The sequence below is a fragment of the Fukomys damarensis genome, unplaced genomic scaffold, assembly GCF_012274545.1.
Source record: "Fukomys damarensis isolate Sample0158 unplaced genomic scaffold, DMR_v1.0_HiC HiC_scaffold_6, whole genome shotgun sequence".
In the NCBI taxonomy this organism is placed as follows: Eukaryota; Metazoa; Chordata; class Mammalia; order Rodentia; family Bathyergidae; genus Fukomys; species Fukomys damarensis.
Genome location: NW_022900918.1, coordinates 14202608 through 14215775, shown reverse-complemented (window position 1 = coordinate 14215775; position 13168 = coordinate 14202608). Strand labels below are relative to the sequence as shown.

Below are 13168 nucleotides of genomic sequence, written 5' to 3'. Positions count from 1 at the left end.
CAAAATTCACATATATACAGATTTTTCACAGGCAGCATCTTACAGTATAGTATAGTGGGAAAGAGCATGCATTCTGAGATATACTGCCTAGGTTTATCCCAGGTCCATTATTTGCTTTCTCTGTCCCCTTGGAAAAGTTACTTTGTTGTCTTTTTGTGCCTCCTTTCTTCTCATTTGTGAAATGGGGATAATAATAGTATGAGGCACATAGTAATAGTGGTTGTTTAGAAATGTTTGCTATTATTACTATAATTAATTTGTTTTACTTTAGAGTTTGCCTGATAATTTCGTCTGTTCATAATCCTGTCTGTATTGAATAGAATTTATTCTATTTCTTGTTTCCATAAACATCTAAGGTATTACCAGCTAAATAGAATAAATTATGCCAACAATACAGAATAAATAATAAAATTAAGTCTACTGCTTAGAAATGTGCATAATAAAATAACCATATTGATAGATAAATGTATAAGGTTATATAAACTCCAGAAAATACAATACAGAGATAGATAAAGGAACACAAGAGACTCAAAGAAATTATATCATACTTGTTTAAAACTTATTTGTAGTGTTTTATATGTATAAGAATAAAGAAAAAAGTTATATTTCTCATAGCTCTTAGCTTTAGGAACCAGTAGGAGAGAACTGTAACTCTCTGCTACCAGAGTGGCTTAACACAAGGCTGAACACTTTTTTCTTCCCTCTGTGTTTATTTGACTGGCCCAAGTAGACGGGAATTCTGGTACGTTGAAAGGCTTAAGTGGTATGAGTGAGAAAAGAGAGGAGACTTTTCTTCCTTCTGACCAGGCCTGCTTGTATTTCCATCAGCTGCAAAGTCTTTATAGGCCATAGTTTCTGTTAATTATGAGATTTGCATTCAGAATGAAGGAATTATAGTGCTTCTCACATGCTGACCAGCTCACTTTGTCATTTGAGTATTTTCTGAGACTCTGTAGAGGCTAGGAATAGGGTTGAGTAGTGCTTTTATATCTCCCTGGTAGCATTGTGTGGGGAAGAATAAATAAAAAGAGACCTTGATATACTAAGAAACAAAGTTAAAATGGCTACAGTGGGATAGAATGTAAGGGATAGAATAGTAGTTGTAAAGATAGAATTGCTTGAGCTTATTTACTGAATAGAAGTCAATCTGCAAGAGTCTTACCAAAACTTGGGCTCTGATTTGGATTTAGGTGTCACTTGATAATTTTCTTGTTTTTGTTTTGTCTTTAAATTTCTGTTCTTAAATATAGTACATTTACATTAACAGAATAAAAATTGGCAGTGTGGAATTTACTTCTAAATATTTTGACTAAGTTAGATATAAAAGTATAACTAAGTTCAGGACTTAAAAACTTGCTTGAATTAGAGCTATCTCCCTGAGGTCTTAACAGAACTCTGAAGTATAAAATATATAGGTAGTTGAACTTTTATCTTTTTCACATATGATGATATCAGTGAATGGGACATATGTTCTCAAGTACCTATCCAACTACTTCATCATTTTCTCTGTTGTTCCAAAAGAGATTCAACGATGAAGGGTAATCTCTCGTAGCTCAGTAAAACAACTGGGAGATAGTTTCTTTTAAATCAAGATAAGAGTATCTTTCTGTTATCCTTACTTTTAGCTGCTTTTTTTTTTCTTTGCATTTTTCAGTAGTTCTCACATTTTTATAGCTATCCCAGGCATTGCAGATCCAGTATTAGCTTAGTTTGACTTTCCTTCTGGCTTGCATCTGCTTCCTTTTGTGTTCTTTGGGATCTAACTTTCCCTGAATAATTAAAGATTTAACATTTGTAAGAAACAGATAAGTGTTAAGAATAGGAATTTTAATTTCTGCTTAAAAATTTACATAGATATAAGAAAGCAGTACAAAAGCACATGTAGGATAAAGCATCAATCTTTAGATCTTTTTCTTACCCCATACCAAATTTTACTGACCTTCTGTATAGATCAAAAGTATATCTGGCTTACGTTATTTGACAACTTTTAGAAACAATATATTTTGCCATCTTTATAAATAAAAATATTCAAAAAGTACATTTTTAAAACAATAATTTGGAGAAATTTCCTAGTCAATAAGGAGCTATGTCATTATTAATACTGTAGGGAATTCTGTAGTTAGGAAATGCCAAATATGCTTAACTGTTTGCCATTAGTGGACATTGTAGACTGCATTTTAAAGGTATATTGCCAGGGATTTAGCTCAGTGGTTCTGATACCTGCCTCGCAAGTGCAAGGATCTGAGTTCGATCCCCGATACCAAAAAAATAAAAAAGTTATATTACCTACAATGCTATAGTGAACACACACACACACACACACACACACACACACACACACCATATATCCAAACAGTTATGTATACATGTGAGAATTTTGCAAGATAGCTCTCCAATGGAATTGCTGAGTCAAAACATAGGCTAATGGAATGTTGATATATTAACCTTTAACATTCTCACTATGTAAAAGAATCCATATTTCCTCATACTGTCAGTATCAGTGGATAGTATCATTATTGTTTTCAGTTCTCGCTATTTTAATTTCATTTTTCCATGCATAATATTAAATATATATTACATGGTAAGGAATGACACACAATAAATAAGATGGTCAATGTTCTTGCTTTTATGCAAATCAAATTGTTAGTTCAGAGATAGAGACAATGTGAAGACAAATAAATAATGTACTTTGTAAATCTTGCTCAGGAAAAAGAGGGTGCTGTGATAGAGAATAACAGTAGCGTTGTTTCTTCCATACAGCTGAGACAATATAAGTTAAAACCATGAAATATGAGGGAAAAAAAAGCAGGAATTTGAAGAATGAGAAAGAGTATTCCAAGTAGGGAGAGTTTAGTAGGCCCAAGTGCTCTCATATAAGCAAGACCTTGATATAGTACTTTAGAAATTTGAAAAAAGCCAATATAGTTAAAGCATTGTAAATGAGTAGCGTGGAATGAAATTAAAGGATAGCCATGGTGAGGACATGGAGGACTTTTTAGGATAGATTAAGTAATTACATTTTCTTCAAAATATGAAGGAAGCATTTGTAGGAATTTGAGTAGGAAATGATACTGAGACTATACTTAGATGGAAAAAGGATCAGAAGGAAGCAGGATGAATGATAATGCACCCTGCTTCCTTCTGATCTTTTTTTTTTTTAGGGAATATGGAAAGTAGTTGATAGCATTTTGGAATAGAACTAAGTAGACTTGTTTGTGTTTTGAGGGACTATGGAAAGGAGCTAGTCAAGGATGATTCCCAAAGTGTTCTGACTTTGATACATGAGTAGATGCTAGTAGGATTAACTGATTCAAGAAAGGCAGAAAGACGAGTGTTTGTCAAGACTTCTGTTTTTGACATAATAAGTTTGTGACCCAAGTGAAGATGTTAAGTGGGTAAGTAGATAAATTAATCAGGCTTAGAGGACTGGGATAGACTAAAGGTAATGACTTTGAGAATTTTCAAGGCTAGATAATATCTAAAGCTATGGGATGGTTGAGGTCATTTAGAAAATATAGGTTGAGAGCAGAGCCCTGAGAACTTCCAAAACTTAGAAGTCAGGAAGAGAGGAAGAACCCTCTAGAGATAGAAGACAGAAAGCCAAAGAACTACAAGAGAAACCGAGGACAGTATACTGACGTGGAAATAGGAAAGGGGGATAGGTCAAGAAGAAGAGTTGAGTACTGCTGAAGGGTTGACTAAGTTAATAAAAAATTCCATTGGATTTGGCTACTTAAAAGTTATTAGCAAGGGGGTGAAGGGAAGGCAGGGATATGGGGAAAAAATGAGAACCAAGACCTGTCATGTAAAGGCACAAGATCCCAATGATGCAAGTAACTATACTGTATACCTAAAATGTACCAATAAATTCAATGAGAAAAAAATAAATAAAAATAAAAGTTATTAGAAGCTTTGAGAAGAATTTCATCAAAGCATTAGATGTGCAGATTAGATTGATGTGGTTTGAAGAGCAATTGAGGATATTCATTTCTGCAATTTGGTGAAGTAGATACTTTGAAAAGACCCTATACTTAAGAAATGAACAACTGTTGCCACTATCAATGCATAACATACTGCTATTATTAGTCTTTTTATATAAATATAAATATATACATATATATATAAATTGAATTTTGGGAAACTTTAATGGTGCTGTCAACTTTGGAAAAAGTCATCCGAATTTACTGTGTTGAGTTGGCATTGTATAGAAATGGACAGCCATATTGGTCTAGAAATGTTAATTTTTTTTATTTTTATTTTTCCATTTATACAGGGGTAATGCATTGTACTAAATATATAAGGTCATATCTACATGAGTTTGATTACAGAAACTAATAAAGTATTCTCTAAATAATGAAAAAAGGAATAAGACTACAAGAGCAAGAAGCAATTTAAATATGTTAAGGGACTATTTTCATCTTCAAAATTCAGGATTATTTTAATCTTACATCATTGCCTTTTCTCTTTCCTTTTTAGTTTTATTTTAGGATTCCCTATTTTTAATGTTCATACAGAAATTTCTTTAACTGAAATACCAAATAGTTTCTCTGGTGTGAAAAACTATAATAGTACACAGGATCCTAATGAGATAATTAATAATGTGAAATAGGAAGTAAAGGGCTAAAGGTGCAGGGAAAGTGGGAAGGGTGGGGGAAAGGTAATAAGGGAGAGGAAAAAAATATGAGAAACTGAAAAAATGGAAATAAAGTGTTTGTAAATGGGGAGGGTAGGAGGGGGTGAAGGGAGGGCAGGGACAAGGGGAAAAAAGGAGAATCAAGGCCTATTATGTAAAGGTACAAGATCCCAATGATGAATGTAACTGTATTGTATACCTAGATTGTACCAATAAACTCAATAAAAAGAAGAAAAAAGAATACAAAGAAAAAAAAAGAAATGAACAACTTCATAGTTATACATTGCTTGGCATTCAGCCAAAAAATTGCTAATGTACTGTCCCTATCCCCTAAGCTCCTCCTTATTTCAAAACAAAAGGGAAAACCAGCATAAAAACAAATCCTATCTCTATGAAGTGACCCTTGAACAGAAACAGCATATGTGAAAAACATTATCCCTCTGAGGGCAAATGCTGATCTCAGCCTTGTATAGAAAATAGGCATTGTGCCAGATGCACAGTGTCGATGATGGAATTGGTCTTAGAACTCTCAGATTAGGCCTTTGGGTGGGTGTTAGAGTGATGCTAATGCACACTAGTAATGCCTCTTTGCAGAAGGCAAATAAAATCTTTACCAAAAGGCCCCCTTCCTGTAAGCCCTGTGAGTTTTTCATGAAGTAAGATTTAATCAAACTGGAGCTCAAAGTCTAAGATTGCTTATTGTAAAATTTGCTGATGAAATTCAACAGAACAAGAAGCAAGATCAAGTTCATATCTTGAAATTGTCAACAATATAAATTTTGTACACACAGTTTAAAAAATTAATTAGGGCCAGGGATTTAGCTCAGTGGTTCCACCACCTGCCTTGCAAGCACAGGGACCTGAGTTCGATCCCCGGTACCAGGAAAAAAAAAAAAAAGAATTAGCAAAAAGCAAGCAAAGAGTCTCAAAATGAGACTTAAAGTGATGAGGCATATTTGAAACCCAGTGAAGTAATAACTTTATAAATAAATAGTTTCTGCCTTTTTGGAAGGAGGGAGTGGATATTGGGAATTGAACTGAGGACCCTCTGCATGATAAGCATGTGCTTAAGAACATTACTCAAAATGTGGAGAGACAAGACTGAAAAAACATGGAAATATAGATACTTGAAGAATTTAACAAGAAAATTTAATAGAAAACCGAGAAAGAAATATTAGCAATCAAAGTCTCTGAAGGAAAAATTAGAGATACTAGACAAGCAGTGTTTTCAAAGGTAATGCCTGAGGATTTTCCTGAACCAAAGGGTTGAATCCTCAGATGCTAGAAACTGTTTCCATTTCTATAACTAAGAGACAGTATGATGAAGTTGTAGAACATCAAAGACCAGAGTAAATCTTAAAAACAAACAAATCACATATAAAGGAACAACGGTTGGATTTATGGGACTTTTCAAAATCAATAATCCAATATTAACAGTGGTGCTAATTATAGAAGCTACCATTATAGAATTTATTTCATACCAAATACTATTTTAAATACTTTTTAAAAGTCATTTAAAATATTTTTTAAATTTAATTTATTGGTACATTCTAGGTAGACAGTACAGTTACATTCATTACTGGGATCTTGTACCTTTACACGCCAGGTCTTGGTTCTCATTTTTTCCCCTTGTCCCCACCTTCCCTAAAAATATAAAGTTTATCATTTTAATCATTTATATGTATATAGACAGTAGGGTTAAGTATATTATTGTTGTTGTAGTACAGAACTCCAGAAATTTTCATCTTATAAAATGGAAACTATATTAATTAAACAGTGTCTCTTATTTCTGCCCAAGTCTTGAAAGAGATCAGGAGATGAAAACACTTTTTTGAGGGTATTGTTATGTAAGAGATAAGATGAATAGAACAATGGCAAGAGATCATAGTGAATGAACGCCTTACAGTTTTTGTTGCTGTTTTACTATTAGAAAGGTTTAATGTCTACATTCATTTTATTTATGCTTCCTTTTAAAGAATGGGGCATGTTTCTCGTCCATTTTTGCTGCAGGATCATTGTCTCTTATTGCCTTATAGGAGGCCTTATGCATTATGAATATTGTAATTTTTTTTATGAGATAGATTGTCACTATGTAGTCCAGGATGGCCTTGAGTTCACTGCAATCCTTCTGCCTTAGCCTCCCCAGTTCTGGGATTACAGGCATGCACCACCATGCTTTGATTTTCACGTATTTTCTTTCAATTTGTCTTTTGTCTTCAAACATTTCAATGGGGTTTTGCTGTACAGAGTTTCATATTTATATGTATATTTTGAAATTTTCAACACGGTTAAATGTACAGTTGCTATATCTGAGAAGCACTGCAAACTTTATTACTTTTCAAATTACTTTATTGTTTATATATTTAGCTATGTAATGAGCTATATTTCCCTGTTTAAGTTGATCATATTATTTATTTTCTTTATATTGTCAATTATATTTTAGAAATTTTTCAAATGAAACTACATGTTGAGGTGCTATTATTACTCTGTTTCTTGAAAGGTTTCGACCAAATACCAGAGAACTGTGGTGTTACAATGCAGTAGTTGCGGATGCCAGACTTCCTTCTGCAACAGACATGCAGTCCAGATGTAGTATTCTAAGTCCTGAACTTGCCCTACCAACAGGATCAAGGGCTCTTACCACTCGATCTCATGCAGCTTTGCACATTCTAGGTAGGGTCATTATATGGTGTCTGGTTAATCTGCACTGGTATGTGCTGTGCTGAGGGTTAGAGTTTGTTTAATAGTATTACATTTGTATGACATTCTTTTGTGTTTGTTAAACAATAATAATACGCTAGGTACAAAATATAGCATATAACCTGTACTAACACCATGAAAGAATATATAATTAACTTATATGCAAAAATATAGTTTTCTGTTTCTTATATAACACATTCCCACACCATATCAATTTGACTCCTGTTTAATTACTTACAGATATAGCACTTCTGCAATATGTTTTTCTTTACTAGAAATTTTCTTGCAATCTACATAGCTACCTAATTTCTTGCTTTTTGAATGTGTTGGAGAGAGACCTTGGAGGTCAGACTTTCAAACTTTCAAACTGAGCTGCATGCCCAACTCCCATCCACTGGTTTTTTGAGACAGTCTCCTTCAGTTGCCTTGGCTGGGCTTGAATTTGTACTCCTCCTATCTGAGTGTACTAGAATAGTGAGATTATCACTACACATGCCTATTTTGTTGACTTTTTTAAAAAAAAGGATCCTTGAATTGGGGATGTAAGCTTACTCTGGTTTGGATGCTAGCAAAAAAAAAGCTTTAAAATTTACTTTTATCTTGCACTTCAATTATGAAATCATATTCCAGTTATAAAATTACATGTCATATCTAAACATAAATAATAAGTAGAATTTTAAGAGTCAAACTAAAGTAATTCAGACAGTTTAATAGAAGAAACAACCTCAAAATGGCTCAAATGTTGTGACTCCCACTTTCAGAGATTAAGTTTAGCATAAAACTCATAATATATATTTAAATATGATAATTTACCAAGTGGAGAAGATTTATTGGTTGTTAAGTATTCTTCCATGAAACAGTGTTTAATGCTTGGAATATATTTGTTGATCACATCCAGAGTTTACTTCTACAGTAGTAATGGTGAACCTTTTACTGTTTTCAGTGATACAAACAACCTGCTGTGGCACATGTGCCATAGGTTTATCACCACTGCTCTACAGAATTTAATATTATTAATAATATAGGAATTTTTAATTTCTAAGGGTCGAATTTTATTTGTTTGTTGTTTTAGGTTGTCTGGATACCTTGGCTGCTATGCAGGATTTAAAAATGGGCATTGCAAGTACAGAGGAAGAAACTCAAGCAGTACTGAAAGTTTATTCCAAAGAAGATTATAGTGTAGTAAATAGGTTTGAAAGTATGTATACATAGATTTAGAAAATATTATTCTATAACTGAAATACATTTGGATATTTTAAAACACAGATTATAATTTATATCTTTTAGGTCATGGAGGGGGCTGGGGTTACTCTGCCCACTCAGTAGAAGCTATCCGTTTTTGTGCTGACACTGATATTTTACTTGGTGGTCTTGGTCTATTTGGAGGTAGAGGAGAATATACTGCTAAAATTAAGGTAAATTTCATTGACACTTTTATCCTGTTCTGTTGAAGGTGTTGATTTTTACTTAGTTTATTATTTAAAGCTTCCTTTTATTTTTCTTTTTAACTTGGTTTAATTGTTAATGCCTCTTTTTACAGAGGTAGAGGAAAACATTGTTAGTTTTATGCAATAATACTAAATCAGTAACATTAAAAAATCAAGGGTGGCCAGGATTTAGCTCAGTTGAGCTGCGCCTACCTCAAAACTGCAAGGTCTTGAGTTCAATCCCTTGTACTGCAAAAAAAGAAAAAGAAAGGAAGGAAGGAAAGAAAGAAAGAAAGAAATCAAAGAAAAGGGAGTAAAGGAGAAGAAAGGAGAGGAAGAAAATGAAAAAAGAGTTGAGATGTGTTATGTACATGTACAAACTCATGAGTAATGTAATCATCTACTGACTGCTAACATATATTAATGAAAATTTTAAAAAACCAGAAGTGGCTAAGAAGGGAGGAAATGAAAAGGAAATGTTTTTTCAGTGATTTAAGACTAAGGAGAAACTGTCAGTTAGTCTCAATCTTCTGTTCTGAACTCCCTGGCAATGTAGAAATAACAGTACCTTTTTATGTAGATATATTCTTATAACCATTTTAGTGATAGGGACACAACTATTTTGATGTGGGGACATTTTGTTGTAGCTGAAGTGTTTATAGCATCTTTAGTGCCAAATGCTATATAAATAGACATCATCACTCCAGGATTTAGGACCAGTAATAAAGTGAGAAATAAAGTAGAGGGATGAATTCCATCTGGCAGGCAACTAAAATAGTTGAGTATTTGTTACACCTCATCATTTCCCCAAGGGCTAGCAGTTATCTTAAGAAAACTATATGTCCACTCTTTGAAAATTTACTATAAGCTTGAATATTTTCCCTCTCATTATGTAACTTTGCCCTTTTTTTATTAGTACATGTTTATAGTACAGAATGCTTACATTCCTTCTGGAAAGTTGGTACATGTATATAATATATCTTAATTACCATTTCTTACCTGTTTCTCCTCCCTCTCTCTTACATCCATGTCTTGTTCTTCCCATTTGAGAAAAAAGATCTATCTCCCTGCTTCCTAGTATCTGTCTTTTTTTTTTTTTTTGGTTTTTTTTTTTTTTTTTGGTCTTTATTTATATTTTAGGTTTCTCATAGAAGAGAAGCCATGCAATATTTAAGCTTGTATGTCTGATTTATTTGACTTAACATTATGGTCTCAAGGTGCATCCATTTTCCTACAGTAACTCAAGTTTATGTTTCTTTATGGCAGAGTAGTGCTCTATTATGTATAAGAAGCACATTTTCTTTATCCATTCATCCATTGATGGGCATCTAGGCTGTTTCCAGGACTTAGCTATTTCAATCGGGATTGCATTGAATCTGTATAGCAGTTTTGGTAGTATGGCCATTTTCACTATGTTGATTCTTCCTACCCAGGAGCAGGGGCTATCTTTCCATTTTCTTATATCCTCTTCTATCTCTTTTTTCAGAGTGCTGTAGTTTTCATTGTAGAGGTCTTTTGCTTCTTCCATTAGACTGATTCCCTAGGTACTTCATTTTTTTCTTTTTTGGATGCTACTGTGAAAGGAATTGTTTCCCTAATTTCTCTCAGTGAGTCTGTTATTTGTGTACAAGAACCCTACTGAGTTTTGAGTGTTTACCTTGTATTCAGCTACTCTGCTGAAAGCGTCAATTAAGTCTAGAAGTTTTTTGGCAGAGTTTTTTGTGTCTTCTATGTAGAGTATCATATTGTCAACAAATAATGACAGTTTTACTTCTTCCTTTCCTCTTTATTGCTTTAATTTCTTTCTCATGTCTAATTGCTGTGGCTAATGTTTCCAGAACTATATTGAAGTGGAGTGGTGATAGTGGGCATCCTTGTCTTCTTCCTGATTTTAATGTGAAGATTTTCAATTTTTGGCCGTTTAATACAATGCTGGCTGTTGGTTTTTCATAGATAGCCTTAATCAAATTGTGATGATGACCTTCTATTTCAATTTTCTGCAGGGTTTTTATCATGAATGGGTGTTGAATTTTGTCAAATGCTTTTTCTGCATCTATTGAGTTAATTATATGGTTTTTATCCTTGACTCTATTAATATAGTGTATCACATTTATTGATTGACATATGTTGAACCATCCTTCCATCCCTTCAATAAATCCAACTTGGTCAGGGTGTATGATTTTCTTGATGACCCTCTGTATTCTCTTTGCCAGTATCTTATTAAGGATTTTTGTATCTATGTTCATTAAGGAGATTGGCTGTTAGTTCTCTTTTTTGGTTGAGTCTTTCCCTGGTTTTGGAATCAAAGTAGCACTTGCTTCCAGGAATGAATTTGAAAGTATTGCTTCTCTTTCAATTTCATTGAAAAGTTTAAAGCATAGTAGCAGTAGTTCTTCTCTAAATGTCTTGTGAAATTCAGCAGTGAATCCATCAGGACCTGGGCTTTTCTTAGTTGGTAAACTTTTAATTACGTTTTCAATTTCACTGATTGTAATTAGAGTGTTTAGAATTTTTTTTTTATCTTCTCCGTCCAAATTTGGTAATTCATAAGTATCAAGAAATCTGTCCTTGCCATGTAGAGGTACATGATCCCAACAATGAATGTAACTGTACTGTATCCCTAAAATGTACCAATAAACTCAATAAAATTAATTAAGAAAGAAAGAAAGAAAGAAAGAGAAAGAAAGAAAGAAAGAAAGAAAGAAAGAAAGAAAGAAAGAAAGAAAGAAAGAAAGAAATCTATCCATTTCTGTGTTTTCCATTTTGTTAGAGTACAGGTTCTCAAAGTAGGTATTGACAGTCCTCTGGATTTCTGCTGTATCTGTTGTGACTTCACCTTTTTCGTTCCTAATTCCATGGATCTAAGCCTTTTCTTTCTTTTTTTTTTTTTGACAAGTTGGCTAAGGGTTTATGGATTTTATTTATTCTTTAGAAAAACCAACTCTTCGATTCATTGATTTTTTTTATATTCTCTTAATTTCCATTGCATTGATTTCTGCTCTGATCTTTATAATTTCCTCCCTTGTTCCTGCTTTGGGTTTTTCTTGCTATTCCTTTTCTAGGAGCCTAAGATTCACCATTAGGTTCTTTATTTGAGCTCTCTCTCTTTTCCTATTGGGGGCATTCACTGCTATGAATTTTCCACGTAGAACTGCTTTCATTGAATATCCCATAAATTCCTGTATGTTCTATTGGTATTATCATTTATTTGTGAAAGCTGACTAATTACTTCTTTAATTTCCTCTGTGCCCCATTGATTGTTCAGGAGAATGTTGTTAAATTTCCATTTGTGAAGTTCTTACAGTTTCTTATGTTATTAATCTCCAGCTTAATTGCACTATGGTCTGATAATACACATAGGATAACTTTGATTCCTTTGCATTTATTTAAACATGTTCTATGCACTACTGTGTGGTCTATCTTGGAGAATGATCCATGTGGAGCCTAAAAGAATGTATATTCTGAATTTGTGGGTAGGAACACTCTGTAGAAGTCCATTAAGTCCATTTGTTCAAAAGCTTGGTTCAGTTCTGGTATTTCACTGTTGTTTTTTGTCTAGGTGACCTGTCTACTTGTGACAGTAGTGTATTGAGGTCCCCATTACAATTGTATTAGTTCTTATTTGGTTTTTCATGTCCCTTAATATTTGTTTTATATAGTTCGGGGCATCAATATTTGGTGCATATATATTTATGATTGTCATCTCTTCCTCTTGGATTGTTCCCTTTACAAGGATATAGTGGCCTTCTTTGTTTCTCTTAATCAGTTTTGGTTTGAAATTTACTTTATCTGCAAATAAAATATCTATCCCTGCTTTTTTCTGGGCTCCTGCCTCATGAAGAACTGTTTTCCATCCTTTCACTTTCAGTCTGTGAGTTTGTTTTTGAACTGGTTGTGTTTCTTGTATATAACATATTGTTGGATTTTGCTTCTTAATCAATTCTGCCAGTCTGTTTCTTTTGGTTGGTGAATTGAGGCCTTTGACATTGCTGGTTATAATATATTTATTGACTTCTCTTTGTCGTGTTATTGTCCTTTTGTTGGCTCTTTTTAAGTTTTCCCCCCTCTCTTTAGTTCCTTCCCTTGCCTAATTGATTTGCTCTGTTGAGCCTCATGGTGTTGTGACCTTCTTTGTCTTTTCTTAGGATATTGTTTAGAATTGTTTGTAGCACTGGTTTGGTGTTCATGAAGTTTCTCAGGTGTTCTTTCTCATGGAAGTATCTTCTTTCCCCATCCATTTTAAAAGAGAGTTTTGCAGAATACATCAGTTTAGGTTGGAGGTTGCTTTCTCTTAGGGCTTGAAATACCTCACTGCATGCTCTCCTTGACCTGAGGGTTTGTGTTGAAAAGTCTTCTGAGATTCTGATGGGCTTTCCTTTGCATGTGATTTTTTTTTTCTTTTTCCTCT

At 33.5% G+C, this 13168-nt stretch overlaps 1 protein-coding gene across 1 annotated transcript in view; it reads left to right on the top strand.

The window, feature by feature from the left end:
- The window catches only part of Mycbp2 (MYC binding protein 2), a gene marked incomplete at its 5' end in the record, with an annotated part of 279711 nt that overhangs the window by 107062 nt on the left and 159481 nt on the right, over positions 1-13168 (top strand). The window contains 3 exons of the mRNA XM_033760909.1: positions 7134-7306; positions 8406-8531; positions 8621-8748. Coding sequence (XP_033616800.1) covers positions 7134-7306; positions 8406-8531; positions 8621-8748 — 427 coding nt within the window. The remainder of the gene's footprint in view (positions 1-7133; positions 7307-8405; positions 8532-8620; positions 8749-13168) is intronic.